Source organism: Equus asinus, chromosome 30 (genome assembly GCF_041296235.1).
Source record: "Equus asinus isolate D_3611 breed Donkey chromosome 30, EquAss-T2T_v2, whole genome shotgun sequence".
Classification (NCBI taxonomy): domain Eukaryota; kingdom Metazoa; phylum Chordata; class Mammalia; order Perissodactyla; family Equidae; genus Equus; species Equus asinus.
The window spans coordinates 2,077,706-2,097,220 of NC_091819.1; the positions used below are offsets into that span (position 1 = coordinate 2,077,706).

The 19,515-nt window shown below is 53.4% G+C and overlaps 1 protein-coding gene across 1 annotated transcript; it reads right to left on the minus strand.

The window, feature by feature from the left end:
• Nucleotides 1-5,398: 5,398 nt before the first annotated feature.
• GPR25 (G protein-coupled receptor 25) lies at nucleotides 5,399-14,233 on the minus strand. The gene has a single exon (XM_070501622.1). It carries the CDS (start codon nucleotides 10,592-10,594, stop codon nucleotides 9,272-9,274), a length of 1,323 nt encoding a protein of 440 aa, XP_070357723.1. The 5' UTR covers nucleotides 10,595-14,233; the 3' UTR covers nucleotides 5,399-9,271.
• Nucleotides 14,234-19,515: the final 5,282 nt, after the last annotated feature.

Sequence of the window (19,515 nt, forward strand, 5' to 3'; positions counted from 1 at the left end):
TTGGTAAATCTTCCAAATTCAGATTGTGAAAAGAGAAACCCCCAAAGACATCCATATGGACTTACTATATTTTCAAATAACTTCCCTATTCACACGGCACGCTGGGGGGCCCTTGGCGGGCTCTGCTCAGGGGTCTTTCCAAGACCATGACGTCTGAGCGAGCACAGGGCATGGATATGTCTCCTGGTTCAGGACCGCAGAGAAATAGGCTCTTAAATATCAGAAGGCGTTTGTTAAGTGGGCTGATCCACAGCCTGCCTTGCAGACCCGATGTGAGTGGTCCCCTCCCTGGGTCTCCCGTGGACGGGCTTGTCCACTGTCACCGATGCTGGAGCTGAGTGGCTGCATGGGGATTGTTTTGCTTTGATTGTTTAAGGTTTAATTGACGGATGTAGGCTTCTAGCCTTTTGGTGGTTGCATTTTATAAAATATTTTTAAGCAAGAAACTAGATGAGTCTCTGGAGAACAGCCTGGGCCCACAGTCATGGGACTGTGAAATGTTTGGGCTGACAGGGACAAAGAGGTCCCCGCGTCCAGCTGGGGTCTTATCGGCAGCAGCCCGACTGCCCCGCGCTGGACGCGGCACCTCTGCAGAGCTGTGGCTGAGGGCGAGGCTCCCAGGGCCCCACAGGACAGTCCAGCCCAGACCAAAATGTCCTGGTCTCCTCACAGCCTTTTGCCAAAGGGACACAAATTCTCTGGAAATCAGTGGTCTACAAAAGCAACTTATTTACAGCACAGAATTCTTCGTGATTTTTAGTTTTGAGAAAAATAAGATTTTACCCCAAACTGAAGGTCCAAATGGCTTTAATTTCCTTCTTTTGTGCCAGCAAGCCCACATCTGCCATCTTTCCTGGGAGGGGGGATGAAGCCTCAAGTTGTCGATGGCGGTTCTGCAGGAGAACCTCAAGTCTTGGATTTCTGCGGCCCCACGGCCTTGCGCGCTAACAGGTGCCAAGTAAACACATGGTAAAAATGTGTTGGATCAATGAATTCAAGAAGAGGAATCCAAAATAGGGTAGAATTCGCTCTCACTTAACTCATATTTTTTACTGTTTATTTTACTCCCAATAATTATAGCAAAGAGAATGCTTAACACGCATCATATAGTTCTCAGCACTTTGTGTATGAACACATCTAACTCCCTCACATTCCCTCTGCGGTATGAAGCATCGTCTCCACCGCACAGAGGAGGATTCCCAGGGGGAAGCAGGGGACTGCGTGACCCCGGGAACAGACGTGAGGAGCAGGGCTGAGACCAGAGCCTGGGTCGTGCACCTGTCTGTGCCCTTAACTCCTAGGTTGTTCCGTTTCCACAGTCAGCACACTGGGTCCAAAATAATCAGAAATGAGCATTTAACTGCACTGGTGTGCCATGAAAGTTTTGAAAGGGCTTTCGAAAGGGCGTTGTTCAAAGTCCACGGCTGCTGCCCTGAGGGCGTCCCATGTTTTGAAGGAGAGAGGAGGAGATGAGTTAGAGGAGACGGAGTCACACAGACGGCGAAGGGGAGCCTGCAGGATGGGCGAGGAGAAGGGAGTTTTGTTCGGTTTGGAACAGACGTTCAAAACCAGCCTGAACCACAGGGAAAAGATGTTCACTGCCGCTCGTTTATCAAGGCGAGAGCTCCTGAGGATGCTAACGCCTCGTGAGGCAGGACCGGGGGCTCCAGATGCTTCTCCCCGGAGGGAAGCCTTCCAAGATGACCATGAGGAAACCTGGAGGGTGGCGCAGAAAATGTTCATGATATGTTCCGCCAAAAAATGCAGAGCCTCGCGAGAGGACGGCAACATAAACTGTGACCACGGTAGAGAAGGCTTGGAAAGGCGGTGTGCAAAAATGACAATATCACAATTCGGGTGGAGGATCTTGGGTTCTTTTTTTTTTTTTTTATTAAGATTATGATAGTTAACAACCTTAGGAAATTACAGTTGTACATCATTATTAGTCATGTTGTAGGTACATCACTTCACCCCTAGTGCCCTCCCCCCACCCCCCCTTTCCCCTGGTAACCACCGATCAGTTCTCCTTGTCTATATGTTAACTACCACCTATGAGTGGAGTCATACAGAGTTCATCTTTCTCTGTCTGGCTTATTTCACTCAACGTAATACCCTCAAGGTGGATCTTGGGTTCCTTTACTCTTCGTATTACATTTTCTCTCTTTTGGAGAATAATAATTTCACAAATTGAGACCTGAGAAGATTTGGGGCAATAGGCTCTGTGAAAAACAAGATTCTCTTTAAAAAGATGGAAGGAATTCGGCGAGCCTCGTGACCCCCACGATGCTGTGACTGTGCGCATGGGGTCCAGCATGGGGGCAGCCCAGGGCATGACCTGCTTGCTTCAGGGTGTTTGGGGGCCAGTGAATAGATGTATGGGAATAGAGGGGAGGTAGCGAGCAGGCACAGCCTGAGGACAGTCATTTTCAGAGCAGGATGAGCAAGATTAATCACCGTCGTCTAGCACGTCGGCCCTGGGCAAACCGCAGCCTGCCCCCAGACACTGGCAGCCGTTGGCTGCACCTCGGGCTCCGTTGCCCATCAGATCCTAGCCCCTCATGTTTCACTTGCCAGCTCAGACAACCCAGGCAACCGTGAGGTTGGTGGGTTTTAGCGCTGTTTCACCCCAGCCCTGACCCCTGACCTCAGCACCCCCGGGAAGGGCCCCATTCACCCTCACAATCTGATGCCCAAGCATCTTAGTGAGGGGGACCTGACTGTATGGGGTTGGGTTCTCCAGGGAAACAGAACCAGTAGAGGAGGCAGGTCTATATCTGTATCTGTTCCTATGTCTATCTATATCTCTATCTATATCAAGAAATTCATTGTAAGAAATTGGCCCATGTGGTTATGGAGGCTGGCAAGTCCCACGTCTGCCATCGGCCAGCTGGACACCAGGTGTCGACTGTGTAAGTTCTAGTCCTGGTCTGAGACTGAAGGGAGGAAACGGGCAGAGTGCCGTCTCCCTTCCTCGGCCTTTCTGTTCTGTTCCGGCCTCACTGGCCTGCATGGGGCCACCCACACTGGGGAGGGCAGTCTGCTCTACACAGTGTACCCCTCAAATGTGAATCTCACGCACAAGCACCTGTGTCCACGACACACCCAGGATAATATTTGACCAAACGGCTGGGCATCCCTCGGCCCAGTCCAGCTGACAGGTAGAATTAACCCTCACTCTGATCTTTTGAGAACAGAAGCAGGTAATTTCTATGCAGGGCCAGTAGTGGTGGCCTTGACCCCAGTGAACGCTTTGGTTTAGTACTAACTAGTGATAAACAGGGTAAGCCAGGCGCTGGTGAAGTAGTGGAAGATGCAAGATGAGTTGAGCTGTGGACCAGGATGCGTGGGGTTTGCGTCCTGCCCTGTGCGCGGCCCTGGCAAGCCGAGAAAGCTCGTGGCATTTCAGTGCCCATCTGTGAAATGGGGGTCATAAGACAGGTTTTTTAGGTAAGAAGCTTTGGGCAAGTTACATAAACTTTCCAAGACTGAATTTTTAATCTGTAGTACAGGGAAAATAACATTATATATCCCATAAAGTTGTGAAGATTAGTAAGATAATATATATAAAATCTTAGCTCCATGCCTCTCCAGTGGTATGTGCTCAATAAACATGAGCTATTTTAACACCTGCTTCAGAGGGATGACGTAATGACACATTAAATATAAAAGGTCTTTGAAATAATATAATAAGATGGTAATACTGTATTCTTTTAAACTTAGACGGATACCAAATTGGCAAATATTTTTAAAAATAATAATGCCTGATGCTGTTTGTTAAGGGGACGGTGAATGGATATTCTAGAGAGAATGTAAATTTTTCAAATTTGGCACAATGTACCAAAAGTCTTAAATTGTTCATAATGTTTGATGAATAATTTCACTTCTAGAAATTTGTCCTGAAGAAAGAATCAGAAACAGAGATAAAGATTTTTGTACAAGAATGTTCATCACAGAATTATAAGAGTGAAAACTTGGGAAAAGATTAGGGACTTGGTCAAATAGATGAGGTTAGATTTCATATAATGATGTAATGTAACCTTAAGAAGATGTTTTAAAATAATATCTAAGAACATGATGAAATACGGCATATTGCTACATGAAGAAAGCAGGTTACAAAACAACGTATATGATGTATATCCAACACAAAGTTACTGAAGGCCCATTTTGCGTATACACTTCTTTGGTCTCATATAGATTGACCCAAATTTAGCTGGAAAAATGATCACATCTGTATTATTATATATATAAAAAATATTCTAAAGCATGTTTTCATGGTGGACTCATGGGTGTTTCCCATACTTTCCTGTAATTTCCATGTTTGTTTTTTATTTTCAACAAAGAACCCACAGTATTTTAATAATCAGGGGGAAACTCTTAAAATTTTTAAGAGAGAGCCTGGATCAGGGAGTGCCCGGTGTGAGCTGGGTGCAGAATGAGTGTCACCCACGAGGGGTGGCCAGGGCAAGAGAAGATGGGCGGGAGAGACGAGGGTTTAAGATGCACTGTTTGCTCGTCTGTGACCTTGACCAAGTCTCTTCACTCCTGGGCCTCAGTTTCATCATCAATAAAATGAAGCGAATCATTCCTGCTCGCCACAGGGTCCTGAGAATGGATGAAATCACGTATATGAGCTTCTTTAACAACGTGTGATGAAAGATGTAAGTGGCCGTTCCTATTACCTTAAGCAAGTGGCATCCCACCTGTGGTCCTCAGTGTCCTCCTTCTCAGCAGGGACAAAATGGGCTTCCAGCTCTCAAGTCCTGCAACATGAGAAAACATGAATCTTAGGCGGTGCCGACTTCCACGAGAGATGCCATCACACACTCCAGAAGTACTTTGTGCCTTGGAAGATGACGAAGAGGAGGGGTGAGTTCACATTTGGCTTCCTCTTTCCCTCTCTCGGACCAAGCTCCCCGGTCTTCAGCCAAGGTGGGCAGAGGTGTAGACTCAATGAGCTCCGACAAATGCGATGTCCTCACAAGGGTCCGGAGTCCTCGCTTTAGCCCCCGAGCGACATGGAGGCTGAGTCATATCACCAGGTGCGGCTCCGCCAGCCCTGCCACTCTTCTGAACTCTCTGGATCACTCATCACCAGGGCCCCTGGGTTCCCACACTCTGCCCTGAGAAAGGACCCACGGGGTCGAAGGAGGTGAGAAGAAAGCCCAGAATTAGTCATAAGAATCAAATCAGAATCACACGGCCACCGTGCCCAACCTTCGCCCACATGCTGCACGGGGATGGGGATGGGATGCGGATGGGGAGAGGGATGGGATGATGGGGGTGGGGATGGGAATTGGAATGGGGACGGGGACGGGGAGGGCCAGCCAGGCCTGGAACAAGGTAATCCTGAGGGTGGGGTCCGTGGTATGTTTGTCTAACACCCCAGCTTACAAAGTACTTTCAAGAACACGATCGCCTTTGATGTCTGAGGCAGCCAAGCAGACAGTCATTTCCATCCTTCAGATGAGGAAAGGGAGGCTCCAGGAGGCTGAGAGAGACGTCCCAGGACGAGCAGCCGGCTGTGACTGAGCCAAATCAGGACTCTGGTCTGATTTTAGCTCCAGTGCATTGGCACTTTCACAGCCCTTTGTGAACTGCCCTTAAAAAAAAAAAAAAAAAGCCATAGTTGGGCTGGCCCGGTGGCATAGTGGTTAAGTTCTCTGGCTTCACTTTGGCGGCCCAGGGGTCGTGGTCCCAATCCTGGGTGAGGACCTACACGCTGCTCATCAAGCCATGCTGTGGTGGCATCCCACATACAAAATAGAGGAAGACTGGCACAGGTGTTAGCTCAGCAACAATCTTCCTCAAGCAAAAAGAGGAAGATGGGCACAGATGTCAACTCAGGGCCAATCTTCCTCAAGCAAAAAGAGGAAGATGGGCACAGATGTCAACTCAGGGCCAATCTTCCTCAAGCAAAAAAAAAAAAAAAAAGCGATAGAAAATTTCAAGAATAAAGAAATGGAGAGAAACAATCTGTAACCCCTCACTCCAACACCATCACTGTCAGAATTCATGGTGTTTCCTCCAGCCTTTCTTGTGTGCTCTTTATAAACACACAGAAAATGCAAGAGCCTTCCTTTTACTCTCCATAGTCTCCCTCTTATTTCACGGGACAACGTAGTCCTGAGGACCGGTCATTCACCAGGTCGTCGCTGAGGGCCCACTGCGTGCCCCGCTCTGTCCCCAGGTCTGGGGCTACAGCTTTGACTAAAGCAGACAAACTCCCGTCATGGACTGAGCTCACATCCTGATGGGGGGGACGGAGAAATAAAATAGATGGCTTTCCGGGAGTCACACCGAGAGAGAGGAGGCATCCTGTGATGCTTACAACTTGTGCTGGGAAAGAAGAGAGCAAGGACGGTTTTCATCCAAAGGACTAAGACGCAGCTAAAGCTCCGCTTCCCCAGAACCGACCGACGCTCATGGTTCTTTCACATTCTCCAGGCTGGAAGAGCATGGGTGTTTGTAACACCAGGAACTTTGTTACCTTTTTGTCTTTTAACTCGGTCATCACCATCTTCCACCTCTCTTTAGGCAACATCTTAAAGTGAGCCTCACATTCTGCTGTTAACAGGAGGCATTAAGCTGCCCTCGGATGCTGAGGTTTCTTCCTTTCGGTTTTAAGTCTTGAAGAAGCTCTAGGAGTCATGCATCCACCTTTTCTTATTTAGCATCATTGCCTCAGAACAGAGTGGCAGAAGGGAAATCACAGGGTCAAAGGGAACATTTTGGAGGGACAGCGTGTGACTGGTTTTTTGGGGGTTTTTTGTGAGGAAGATCAGCTCTGAGCTAACATCTGCTGCCAATTCTCCTCTTTTTGCTGAGGAAGACTGGCCCTGAGCTAACATTCGTGCCCATCTTCCTCTACTTTACATGTGGGGCACCTACCACAGCATGGCTTGACAAGCCGTGCCATGTCTGCACCCCGGATCTGAACCATCGAACCCCGGGCCGCCAAAGCCGAATGTGCAGACTTAACCACTGCACCACAGGGCCGGCCCCCCGAGTGTGACTGTTTTGAAAGCTCCGGATATAGACTGACAAATTGCTTTCTGAAAGAATCTGCCATTTACCCTCCCACCGGCAACATATGCAGGGTGCTCATTTAACCGGATCCTCGCTGGATCTGTGTCTCCTCTTCCCCAGGGAGAAATGGGAGCTCGCCGGTCCTCTGTCATTCCTGCCTGAGTCTAAGAGAGATTTCCCAGGGATGCCTGGCAGACTAATCGAGCTCCCGAGGCGAATGGACGGAGGGAACTTTCCCTCCACGTCTCCAGGGCTGCAGTGGGAGAGATGCTGACTTTCAATAATTACTGTGGGAGGGGAGATGTAAGCCCACCTGGGCATGGGGACCCCTTCCTCCTGTCTGCCTCCAGTCGGTCAGCAAGCCAGGAGAAGCGCCCTGGCAGGTGGGCCCCTCCCAACGGCCTCCCGAAGCAGCACTGCTGGGAGCTGAGCTTTCCCCACACACGAGCCCAGAGAAGAGTCCGTTGCCCGCCCCGAGGCCTTGTGCTGTGACACACAGCAATTTCTCGTCTCAGAGAGCGAAGGGAGGCAGGAAGGGCCATCACCCCCTGCGCTCTGCGACAATAAAGTATCTGGAATTGGTCTTGCCGGCCCCGGGGACCCACGGGCTGCAAGGCTTGCCTGTCTCGGGGTGTGTGGGAGGAACGTGCAAAGCAGGGTCAAGGCGGGCGTGATGTTCAACCTGCTCCAATCCAGCGGCCCAGATCTTGGAGAGAAACACAGGGGTGCCGGGCAGGGCCTCAGGCAGCCCGAGGGCCAAGGCCCGGGCCTCAGACCCAACCTGGTGCTGAAGTGCTGACCCCAGGGGTCACTGCCCCAAGAGGCTGCCACCTCACGATGGGGCAGGGGGCAGGGGGACCTGGCCGGAAGTGGCTCTCAGGGAGGACCACCCAGCTCCTTCCCCTGCACTGCCCGCCATTTCTGTAGGCGAATCCTCTTAGTCAAAAGCCCAAACCCTGAATTGCCAAACCCTCCAGAATCCTCAAAGGGAAAGTCAGAGAGTTCGAAAACGGATAATGCCAAACATTTGCCCTGAATGGTCTCCAAAAGGACAGGAAAAAAGGCCTCACACATATTTGAAAATCGCAGTGACACATTTCCTCTTTGAGGTGACGCCTGGCTGGCAGATGCCCTTAAATCTTTTTTTTTCCCCCTGTCTGTAACCTTCAAAATGCAAAACGTCCTTTAAAAGAATAAGAATAAACGAGTTGCCGCTTCCTGTGGGATGACTGCACCCCCGCCAGCACAGCTCACATCCCGCCATCGCCCCAAATCCTGGTCACCCTGAGGTCAACCTCAACTATGGGGTTGAGTGTTGTCTGACTGGGGTGCCCTGCGCCTCCCGACACTCATTTCACTCCCACCACCTGAGTAAAGACAGACATCCTTGTCGGGCTTGGGCTAGCAAAAGTGTTTATTGAGGAAGACGAACTCACACAAGATTCTGGGTCTCCCGACGAGCCACAGAGAATCTGAATGCCTGGGGAGAGATTCCAGAAGCCTCTGTCCAGAGACAAGGGCCAGGACAAATTCCAGGATGAGTCCCCGGGCTTCGGGGGGGAGTGGGGAGAAGACATCAAACCAGGGCGGGCCCAGCAGTTCTGGGGCCACTGCTGGAGGGACAACCTGGGCGGCTCACACTGGGGCAGTTCCCACGGCTTTGGGGAGCTTTGAAAATGAAAATCGAAATTGATGGTGACCCACGACCAGAAACGCGGCTACCAAGATGACCGAGTGCAAAGGGGGTGTCGATCCCCATTTCCACGGGCGTTTTTGGAGATGGAGAGGTTCAGAGGGTCTGACTCGGAGAAAGTCTTTCTCAGAAGGCAATGGCTATTGTAGGGGACCAGAGAAAGCACAGCACGGGGACAGGAGTGGCTTCTGGAGTCTAGGTTTGTATTCTGGCCAGTGCTGTTCCTGAGGGGGCAGAGGAGGAAACCCACTTCCCTTTCCTGCTCTCGGCGACGCGGAGCGTGTCCAGTTGCTGTCTGCTCCATCTCACAGGACCTCATCGGACAGGAGCTGAGTCCAGGGGCCCACCGGGCCGAGAGCAGGGCCGGTCTCAGCAGCCTGGTTCGGGGGCAGTTCAAAAAGCTCGGGGCTTCTGGGAGAGCGGACGACGGAGACTCCAGCGGGGGGGGGGGGGGGGGGGGGGGTCGGCTGGAGCGGCCTGGAGAGAAGGCGAGTCCGGGACGCGCACCGCCGCCCGCGCCTCCTCCGTGCGCCTCCTCCACCGGCCGGGCAGCTACAGGGAGGCCGCGGCCCTGCTCGCCGTCCGGGCTCGCCCCGCACCGCTGCTGAGCCCCCGGAAGGCGGGCCCGTCGTCCCTGGAGAGCGAGGACGCCGAGCTGACCGTGCGCGCCAGGCGGTCGGCGCGCCCGCAGGCCCAGAGCCGCGCGCGGGCGCGGAAGGTGCGGTCCAGCAGCAGGTAGATGAGCGGGTTGGCGCAGCTGTTGACGAAGGCCAGGCAGGTGGCGAGGGTGAGGCCCCAGCGCAGCGCCAGCAGCAGGCGGCAGCGCAGCGGCAGCGCCCCGAGACGCGCCAGGTGGAAGACGGCCCGCAGCGCGCCGAACGGCAGCCAGGAGCCCACGAAGGCGCCCTCCACGGCGAAGATGATGCGCAGCGAGCGCGCGCGGGCGCGGCCCAGGGCGGGCGGCCGGCGCAGGTGGCACGACACGCGGCAGTAGCACAGGACGCTGACGGCCAGCGGCAGGGCGCAGGTGAGCAGCAGCACCAGCAGGCCCAGACCTTGCACGGCGTCCGAGGACTCGTCGCCGCACTGGCTGCCGTGGCCGCCGGGTAGGGGCTGCAGCCCCCGCGACGCCAGCGAGGGCAGGCCGGCCAGCAGCGCCAGCACCCAGGCGCCGCAGCACACGGCGCCCACGCGGCGGGGACAGTGCCGGGCCCGCGCGCCCACAGCCAGGGCGCGCGCCACGCTCAGGGCGGCCAGCAGCAGGGCGCCCGCGCAGCGCGTGCCGGCCAGCGCGAAGCTGCTGAGCTTGCAGAGGCCCTCGCCGAAGGGCCAGCGCCCGCCGCGCGCCGCCGCCACGGCCCACAGCGGCAGCGTGAGCACCAGCCCCAGGTCGGCGGCCGCCAGGTGCCGCACGAAGGTGTCCACGAGCCGCCGCGGCCCGCGCCGGCCGGCCAGCAGCCACAGCACGAAGGCGTTGCCCGGCAGGCCCACGGCGAAGGCGGCCAGGTAGAGCGCAGGCACGTAGGCGTAGGCGTAGGGCAGGTCCCCCGACGGGCACAGCTCCAGCTCCTCCAGGGCGCCCCAGCCCGAGTAGTCCCAGGACGTGGCCCCCGGGCTGGGACTCCAGGGCGCGGTGGGGCTCATGGCCGGAGCGCAAGGAGCCCTGGGCTCGGCGGCAGCCGCTCTGGGTGGGTGGGGGCTGCTCTTCACGGCCGGTGCCCTGCACCTCCCTTCCTGCCACCCTGACCGAGGCGAATGGGTGGCCAGGAAGGTGGTGGAGGGGGAGGGTGTGGGGCGGGAGGGGCTGGGCCCCCAGGGTGGAGTTGGCGGCCTCCGCTTCTTCTCTTGGTTTCCTTGTTTATGAAATGGGGCCATCAACCATCTCCCCCGGCCGATGTCAGGTTGCAAGAGGTGGCGGATGCCCACGATGAACCCTCGTCGGTTCCCGTCGCCCACTGCGCTCTGTCCCACGCCCGCGCTGCTGCTTGTCTAGCGTTGGAGGTGAAGACGCTGAGGGTCTTCTAAGGGCGACGGTGCCTCAGCCTGTGCCCGTTGCCCTGTCCTCTAGGAAAGAGGGGCTCTGCTATCTGGTGCACTCTGGGGTGGGGAGGTGGGGCCTGCCCTTGGGGGCCTACCCCTGAAAGGAGAAAGGGCCGCCAGAGCTCTCAATGATTGTGTCCTGAGATGCTGGGCTAAGTGTCTTAACCCAAAGAGTGGTTTTTCTGACCAAATCAGGTCCTCATGGAGCCACACAGGAGGGTTTTATCCTAGAGAGGAAGGAGTGTAGTCAGATTATCCAGGTGAAAGGACCAGGGCCCGGGATTCAGATCCCAGCTCTTTCCCATCTTCCCCCATCCAGCAAAACCTGCCCCTTCAGCCAAACACAGATGTAAGCTGGGGGCAGGTGACACACGAGGGGACGTAATTTAGCAGCAGATGAGTGGTCGGTCCTGAGTCAGGAGTCAGGAGCTTAGAGGAGGGCAGGTCCCTATGGACTGAGTCAGGGAAGGATGCGTGCAGAAGGGCGGGAATGAAGCGTGACCTTGAAGCGAGTGGGGGGACCCAAGGAGGAGAGGATGGTGGAGGGAGAGCTCGCCCTTTCTCCGGAAGGTGGGGTGCCATGGGGATTCTGGGCGACTCCGGTTAGGTCTGAATTCTTCTTAGCAGACATCCCTCCCATGAGATGCTGTGTTGGAACTAATGTTATAGGGTGTTTGTCCTCCCAGCGCCCATCCCACGGTCACCGGGAATGAGTGACCGAGCCATGGGGCATTCTGGTGTTAAAAGTTTAAGGTGGATCATCAGTTGTATTCGATTCAGTCCAGTTAACAGTGAGCACCTGCATGGGGCAGGCGCTGTTTCAGATGCTTCAGAGAGCCGTTCTTGACCTTAGAGCGCCCATCTCAGGCATGGGAGATGGATACCTACGTGGTCTGAGCCGTGGCCAACATGCCGGAAGTCAGGCTAGTCACTGTTACAGACACGGTCCTGCTGGAGCTCAGAGAGGGAGCGGCTACCTCTGATGGACGAGGAAGTCAGAAAAGGCTTTTCAGCGGCTGACACAGAGGTCAGTTCCAGGACAGAGCTGGAGGGCAAGTCAGAGCAGCAATGCGTGAGCCCTGTGTGACCGGACCCCTGGTGGGAGGAGGGTGGCAGGCACGGAAGCAGGCAGGGTGGTGGGGGCCGGGTCACAAAGGGCCCAGGATCTCATTCTTTGAGTAGTGGGGAGCCACTGGACGGTCGGGAGTAGGCAGCATGTCAGTCTGGTGTGAAAAGACGGCTGGCAGAACTGTGCGCTGCAGACGGGGAGGCTCCAACCCGGGAGCCCCCAAAGCGGGATGTTTAATTATTTGTGTTGGGAATAGGGATGGTCTGAGACCGACCTCTGGCAGTGGGGACAGAAAGGATTGTCGTAACACCATGGATCTCAAGCAGAGAGGCGTCAAAGACGGGCCTGGGGCGGCTGAGCTTGGGGACCGTATGGATGCTGTCCCGTTTCCGGAGGTGGGGAGCACAGTGTGTATGGACGTGTTCAGTTTGGTGTTGATTTGAGGTAGGGGATGAAATAGTTTACGATCCAAACCTGGGCCCTTCCGAGAGTGACAGAGGCGTTATCGTGATTAACCTAGGCCGTGGGCCAGGCCTGCTCTGGGCGAACTGGAATATCACGTCACCCTAGCTTGAGGTCCCTGTGGTCCATGGAGATCCCCAGGGAGTTGGAAAGGCTTAGGGAGAGTTGCGTATGCACGTGTCCAGGCTGTTCCTGTCCAGAATTTTTCTCCTGGGCCAGTTACAAGATGGGGAAGGACAGGCAGGAGGAGAGGCCAGGGAGGGAATGCTCTCCGGCCCGTCTCTCTGTGGGCATCCCCCCACCAGGCTTGGGATTCCCCTGAGGAGCCAGCCCCGGGTGGAAACCTGAGGGGCTGCTGCAGACACAGGGCGGTTTTTCTGACCTCTGATCACATGGGCCCTGGGGAGTGATGCCCACATCCCGGGTGGCCCTGGGGGCTGCAGCCTCCCTCCCTGGAAGGCCAGCAGGGCAGGGCTTGGCTGGCAGAGCCCCGAGACGCTCAGGGACGGTCCCAGCGCTGCTGGCCTCCCCTTCCCCGTGGGCACCCCTCTGTCTGGTGAGTGATTCTGAAAGCTGGAGATGAACAGCAAGGAAACCGCCAGGTGACACAGAAGAATGGGAAAGAGGACCAAGAGAGGAATACAGGCAGGGTGCAGGGGAAGCAGCAGGTTGTTGACTAAGAACGCAGAGATTCTTGCTTCCTGGGGCCGTGGTCTCCTGCCCGAGGGAAGTCTGTGGCCCGGAGCCCACGGCGGCGACCCTTGGGGGCCCTTTGGAACGTGTCGGGACGGGAGGAAGCAGCCAAGGCCGGAGCTGGGCCAGCAGGCTGGGCCTGCCCTCCCACCTTTCAGTGACCAGGGCCCACTCTGTGATACAGGGGTCTCCCCACAGGGTCAGAAACAAGTCGCTTCATGGAAACCCTCCTCCTCATTGGCTGAGAATCCTGCCACTCGCTAACAGGTGTCAACAGGCAAAGTGGGAGTGCTTTTCCCTTTTCTCCATCCTGCCCTGCGGGGCCGGCTGATGGGTCCCTCACAGGCTCCCTCACCCTGCGGCTGGAGCGGTTGTCCACTCCTGGGGTGAGGGGAGCTCTCTCCATCCATCCCCATGATTGGCATGAGCCTGAGACAGAAGGGATGCTTAAGACGCGCGTACCCTGCACTGGCCTGCCTACAGCAGGTGTATTTTATTTCGGCCCTTTATGGGCTCCTCTATTTAAGCTCCTACACTTCCCCCCCCCAATTTAAATTTTTCTCTATTATCTTTTAGGAATACATAATCTTAACCTTTTAGGAAAAATTTTGAAAATTATCTTTGCCTTTTTCGTCATAAAAGCCATACAATCACATGATGGAAGACACGTCATGTTGCTGCCCCAGGCCTGGCCCTGTGGCAAATTTCTGTCCGTCCAGGGAAGGGCATTTTCAAAAGAACTCGTTTGTAATCCTATTATTCTTGGGCTTCCTATCTTTTCACATTCCGTGTCAGATATTCTCCACGTATTTTTTTTTTACACAACGGAGTCATATTTGTAATAGAACGCACTTTTTGTTTGTTTTTTTGTGGGTTTTTTTGAAGATTTTACTTTTCCTTTTTCTCCCCAAATCTCCCTGGTACATAGTGGTATATTTTTAGTTGTGGTTCCTTCTAGTCGTTGGATGTGGGACGCCACCTCAGCGTGGCCTGATGAGCGGTGCCATGTCTGCGCCCAGGATCCAAACCGGTGAAACCCTGGGTCACCAAAGCAGAGCTCGAGAACTTAACCACTGGGCCACGGGGCCCGCCCCCGTAGATGTTTTTATAGTTTGCTTTGCTCAACGAATGCCGTGTAAATCCACGTTTTTCTGTTAGTTCATTTTCTGATCCCTTAATTTTGGACATTTAGGTTGTTTCCAGTACTTTTCGCTGTTACAGAAATTTGTAATAAATAACTACACTTATGACTTTTTTCTTCTTTCACAGTTTGCAGGGTAGAAATGCCTTCCTGCAGGTCACAGCTCTGAAGGTGTTCGCTCCCAGTGACTAGTAATTGCATGGCACTGCGTGAGGATGTTGGGCTCAGCAAAATCTTCTTAGAGATCTTCATCGTGAAAATATGTTTTTTCCGCTTTAATAGGTGATGAGGTAAAATGGTACTTCATTTTAATTTACATTTCTTTGAATACAAATAAGATTGACAATCTTTCCGTATTTAATTCCTCTTCCGTGAACTGTCCGATCATGTCCTTCACACGTTTATCTATTATAATCGTAGGTGTTTATTACTTTGTATGAACTGTTTATTTAGGAGAAATCACTGCCCCGTTTGTTTCAAATATTTTTCCAGACTTTTCTCCTTAGCTGTTTTTCATGGTTTTTAGTTTTACATTTCCATAGAGTCAGATTTGTTGCTCTTAGCAATTTCCAAGTTTAAAATGTCATTTTCTCTTTGACAATCTAAGAACATTCAGTTCTATTCTTGTTAAAAAATAATTTCCTTTCGCCTTTCTTAACCCACTTGCAGTGTAACCTTTTTTTCAGATTTCTTTTCAACATTCCCAAGACCATTAAATTAAAAATATTTTTTAAAAAGCCCTGCTGTCTGTGTTGTGATGTTGAATTTATTATATACGTATCTTATGTGTCACTGTGTCTGCTTCTGGTCAGTGAAGAAACAGAGCAGGTCAGCTTAGGAGCCAAAAGAGGCTGGCTGCCCTGTCACCTTCATCATTTGGTGGCTGTGTGATCTTGGGCGCCGTCTCCACATCTTAAAGTGGGCACGGTGGCATCCACCTGACCGGGTGTGCACAGAGGAATTAGACGGCCCTGGACCAGCCCCCCCAGGCTGGGTCTGAGCAGGGCCAGCCGGTGCTCTCCTCCCCGGGGGCTCTCTCCTCCTCTCCTGGCCTCAGCTGCAGCCCCCGGAGCACTGCGTGTTTGCACGCGACTTGCTGCCTGACTCAGTGGCTGGCGCTGCTTCCACCCCCTGCCGGCCCCGACCCCCTCCAGGACACGGTGCTTTCTTGGCACACAGTGGGTGCTTAGGGAGTGTTTGGAACTGCAGTGGGAATCTACAGAGAAAATCTCCATCTGGGGCGTCTTCAAGACTTGACCACCACATTTCCCTGGGCCTGGTGTCACCAAGGGCAAATTCTGTAGGGTGACAGGTGCTGCAGAGAAACTGCTGACAGTACCGAAGCTCGGACAGACGGCATTATGCCCAGTTAGTTGTGGTCACAGGGAGGCCAGCGGTCGCACATCCTGAGCGTGAGGAAAACCTCACGAAGCCACGTCACCTTGTGCTATGTGCCCTCTCGCCGTGAGTTCTGAACCTGGAGTGGGGAGTCCACTGTTTGATTCCCTGGTACTGACCAGCTACCAAGATGCTGCACCCTGAGAAGCCCCTTGTGACAGTGTGAGTGTGTGTGAGTGAGGGTGAGGGAAGGACGGGGTGATGGAGGGCCCAGGTGGCAGTCCCCCCCTGGCATGGCTGGCACACAGCAGGGAAGGGGCCCCACCCTGGGTGCCAGCGGCCACGTAGAATGTTTTTGATGTTCGATTGCTTCAGAAACTTTCAGGTACTAAATATGGGGTAGCTGGGAAAGGACGGCATCTGAGTTAGACCCCAACACTGGGGGCACAGGCGGAGCGATGACTCAACGTGAGAGCCTGTGGCCCACAGCTGGGTAGTTGTCTCAGGGCCCCTCTGCCCACTACACTGTGGGCCCTGCGGGCACGGAGTGGCGGGGTCAGGATGGTGGGGAGGGACTCTCAAGGAAAGTCAGGCCCCTGCCCCTCCTCCACTGAGGTTTCTGCTGCTCAAGGGTTCTTTTACAGGGAAAAACAAACCCCGCAGAGACTAAACAGACAAGCGGTAGGGAAGTCCCTCGACATAAAAATGGCCCCAGAAATTGTTTGGAAAGGAAGTAACTTTTTCTCTCGGTAGTAATTCATTCTGCCCACAGAAGCTTCTAAACCAGGGCCTGCCATTACTCATCAGTGATTTCACAGAAAGTTAGCATGAATTTCTAGTATTCACAGCAGGACGTGGGCGCTGTTCCCTCCACACTGGCAGGGGCTCCCCCCACAGCGTGGGGACTCTGCCACCGAAGCCGGAGGCCACCTTCATTCAGATCAGCTCGGTCCATGGCCCGTTCCTACCTGTCTCAGGTAACGTCATAGACACAGAGAAGAGTATGACACGAGGAAGAAAAAGTCCTCTCAGGCAGTTCACACATCGTTGGAGAAAGTGAGCTGTAACATACAACCCGCTTTGGCATCAGGCCATCCGTGATATCCTGCCGTCATAAAGGTCAGAGGTCAGCCCTTTTGAGGAACAGGCCCGTACAGGAGTGACATGACAAACAGGATTAAGACCATAGTGGTCCCAAGCACCGAAAAGACTACAGTCACCTCCCCAGCCCAGCCCCATCCTCTCTGCAATTCACAATGAAAACAGGGAACTGTCAAATGAGTAGGGGTCCTTAGGTTTCTTTCATGACTACGTTGATGAGTTATCTTGAACTGTCAGATTTTTCTGCTTTGCCATGCCTGTTGGGTATCTCCCTATCAGATTTCTGATGCTGCTGAAAAGCCGAGCTGGGGCCGGCTATGAGGGTTTTGGCACTGACCTCAGGAGCCTGAGTTTGGGGCTGTGATAATAAGGCACCATGGAGTTTCTGACGAGTGGGGATGGAATCGGCTCTCTAGGAAAACTGAGTAACAATTTGCAGGAGGGTTTGGAGGGAGAAATGGAATTAGGGGAAGACCCCCGGAGGCTATGGCAGAGTTCAGGGGCGCTGTCAGTGCCTGGACACAGGCTGGTGGCAGTGAAGATGAGGAACAGATTGAAAGGGTGAATAATTGATAGGATTGGGTGCTTTTCTGGGCATGAGGACCCTTCCATGTTGGACAGAGAGAGTAAGAGAAGACCTTGAAGGTTTCAGCCTTGGCGGAGGCATATATGCCAGGAGGGAGTTGGTTCGACTAGGACGTTGACGTTTGGTTTTTAAACAGGTTCAGTGGAGGCTGGCAGTGAACCGGCAGGTGAGAAGCTGAGATGGCAGCCGGGGGCACAGGTGGGGCCAGAGGGAGCTGTCAGGGCTGGAGATGTAGATTCTGTGCCGAGGTGTCAGTTGAAGCGGATACTGAAGGCCTTGGAAGGAAAGAGGAGGAAGAGCAGAGCACGGAGACCTGAGCCTTGAGACTGGCCCATAGTTTGTGGAAGGGAAGCATGAGGAGCTAGAGAGAACGGAAGGAGGAGGTCGGATCATCGCTGTGTCACAGTGACTGGCAGTTCGGAATCTCAAGCTGCACCTGGGTCCCCTGGAGTGGTCCGTGTGAACCAGAGGGAGCCAGACCAGGGAAGCCAAGTAGGGGTTTATATTTTGAGGGCGAAGTATGTATAGTAGGAAATTAGGGGTGGCCTAGCAGAAATCAGACTAAGCTTTGGGTCTGACTTTGAATTTTGGACCAGGACTAGGCATTCCTCCATTCATTCCTCCATCTGACAGATACGTACCGAATACCTATGACGTTTAGGCTCTGACTGTAATGATGGAGAATCAAGCACAAACTTCCTGAGGTTCACAGATACATCTGTGGTACTCACCGCGTGTTCAGGTCAGTCCTCTGCGCTGGTAGGAGGGGACGACAGGGGAGCGCCAACCGTCCAACACAGCTGCCTCTGGCTCAGAAAGCAGAGAACGCAGTTCACCGCTAGCTAGCTCTGTCGAATGTTTATGATCATACAGCAGGCCTTTAAGGCCCTATCACCAGAACTGACGTCTCGGCAACTCAAACTCAGGTCTGAAGAAAACTAGGACGTGGCGTCCCAGGGGATGATAACGTAAGAGAGCCTCACATCCTTCACAGTCAGAACTTGCTTCGTGCATAAGAACTTCTTACTGTTAACAAGAAAAGGGCTTACCTGTCCTTTCCTTCGGGCCTGTGCCTCTCATGCAGTTTCTCAGTTGTTTGTAAGGGCCTGGCTACGTCCACCTCAAGACAGCAGGCTCCTTGATGGAACAGACTCTCTCTCTTCGTGGCCTAGCCCCTTGCACCTCAGTACTATTTCCTTGATAAATTTGATCAGCCCGTGAAGCAGACTTCGTGCCTTTCCACCACGTTTTCGATTTCTCCTTTCTTCATAGGAATCTAGTCAGTCAAGAGAACGGGGACACACCAGTCTGATTTTAGCCGTCGTTACTGTGTTGACGCTGCTTAGATTATTAAGCAAGAGCGCGAAATCCACTTTAACTACAAAAGTTCTCAGTTTCCACCAGTGGTGAATCCATTGCCACCCAGTACAACGATCAGACTTGAAGTATTTTCACCCCACGACTCCAGAGCAGTGGACGAGGCTGCCCAGCGAAGGGAATCTGAAATCTGAGGGCGCAGACTCCAGCTGTGGTGCCGCCACGTACCGGCCGTGTCCCTGGCACGTCCTCACTGTCAGATGGAGAGGGAAGGCTCAGCCCTTCACAGAAAGCAAACCAACGACCTCGGAAATCATAAAGCAATGGGAGAGGGGAGAGCTTCTCTGTTTTGGGGCCGAGAGCCACACTTCCTTTCTCAGGGAAACAGGCAAAGCCTGAAGTGTGAATAGCTGGGTGGGGTCAGGAATCACTGTGAAGTGGAGGTGCCGTCAACTGCGTCCTTCAGCCCTGGGATGTTCCTAACACCCGCAGGTGCTACGGGAGGAAGGCACAGACTCAGCCACCTACAGCGACAGACTGGGGTTCAGCAGAGTGGGAAACATCAGTAGCCTGGGTACCACAGTGGCCTTGCTTAACGTGTTAAAACAAAAAAACCTTAGTGGGTCTTAAGACATATTTTGTTAATTCATTTGCTTTTATCCTCTTCAATGGAAAAGTAAATCATTTTTTTCTGACATACACAGAATCCCTGCGGATGGAGATAACTTTAGTTACAAATACCACAGTGATATTAAATACGTGCACAGGGGCGGCCCCGTGGCCGAGTGGTTAAGTTCGCATGCTCCGCTTCAGCGGCCCGGTGTTTCGCCGGTTCGAATCCTGGGCACGGACATGGCACCACTCATCAGGCTATGCTGAGGCCGCATCCCACATGCCACAACTAGAAGGATCCACAGTTAGAATATACAACTATGTACTGGGGGGATTTGGGGAGAAAAAGCAGAGAAAAAAAAATATTGGCTGGGGCCAGCCCTGTGGCCGAGGGGTTAAGTTCGCATGCTCCACTTTGGTGGCCCAGGGTTTCGCTG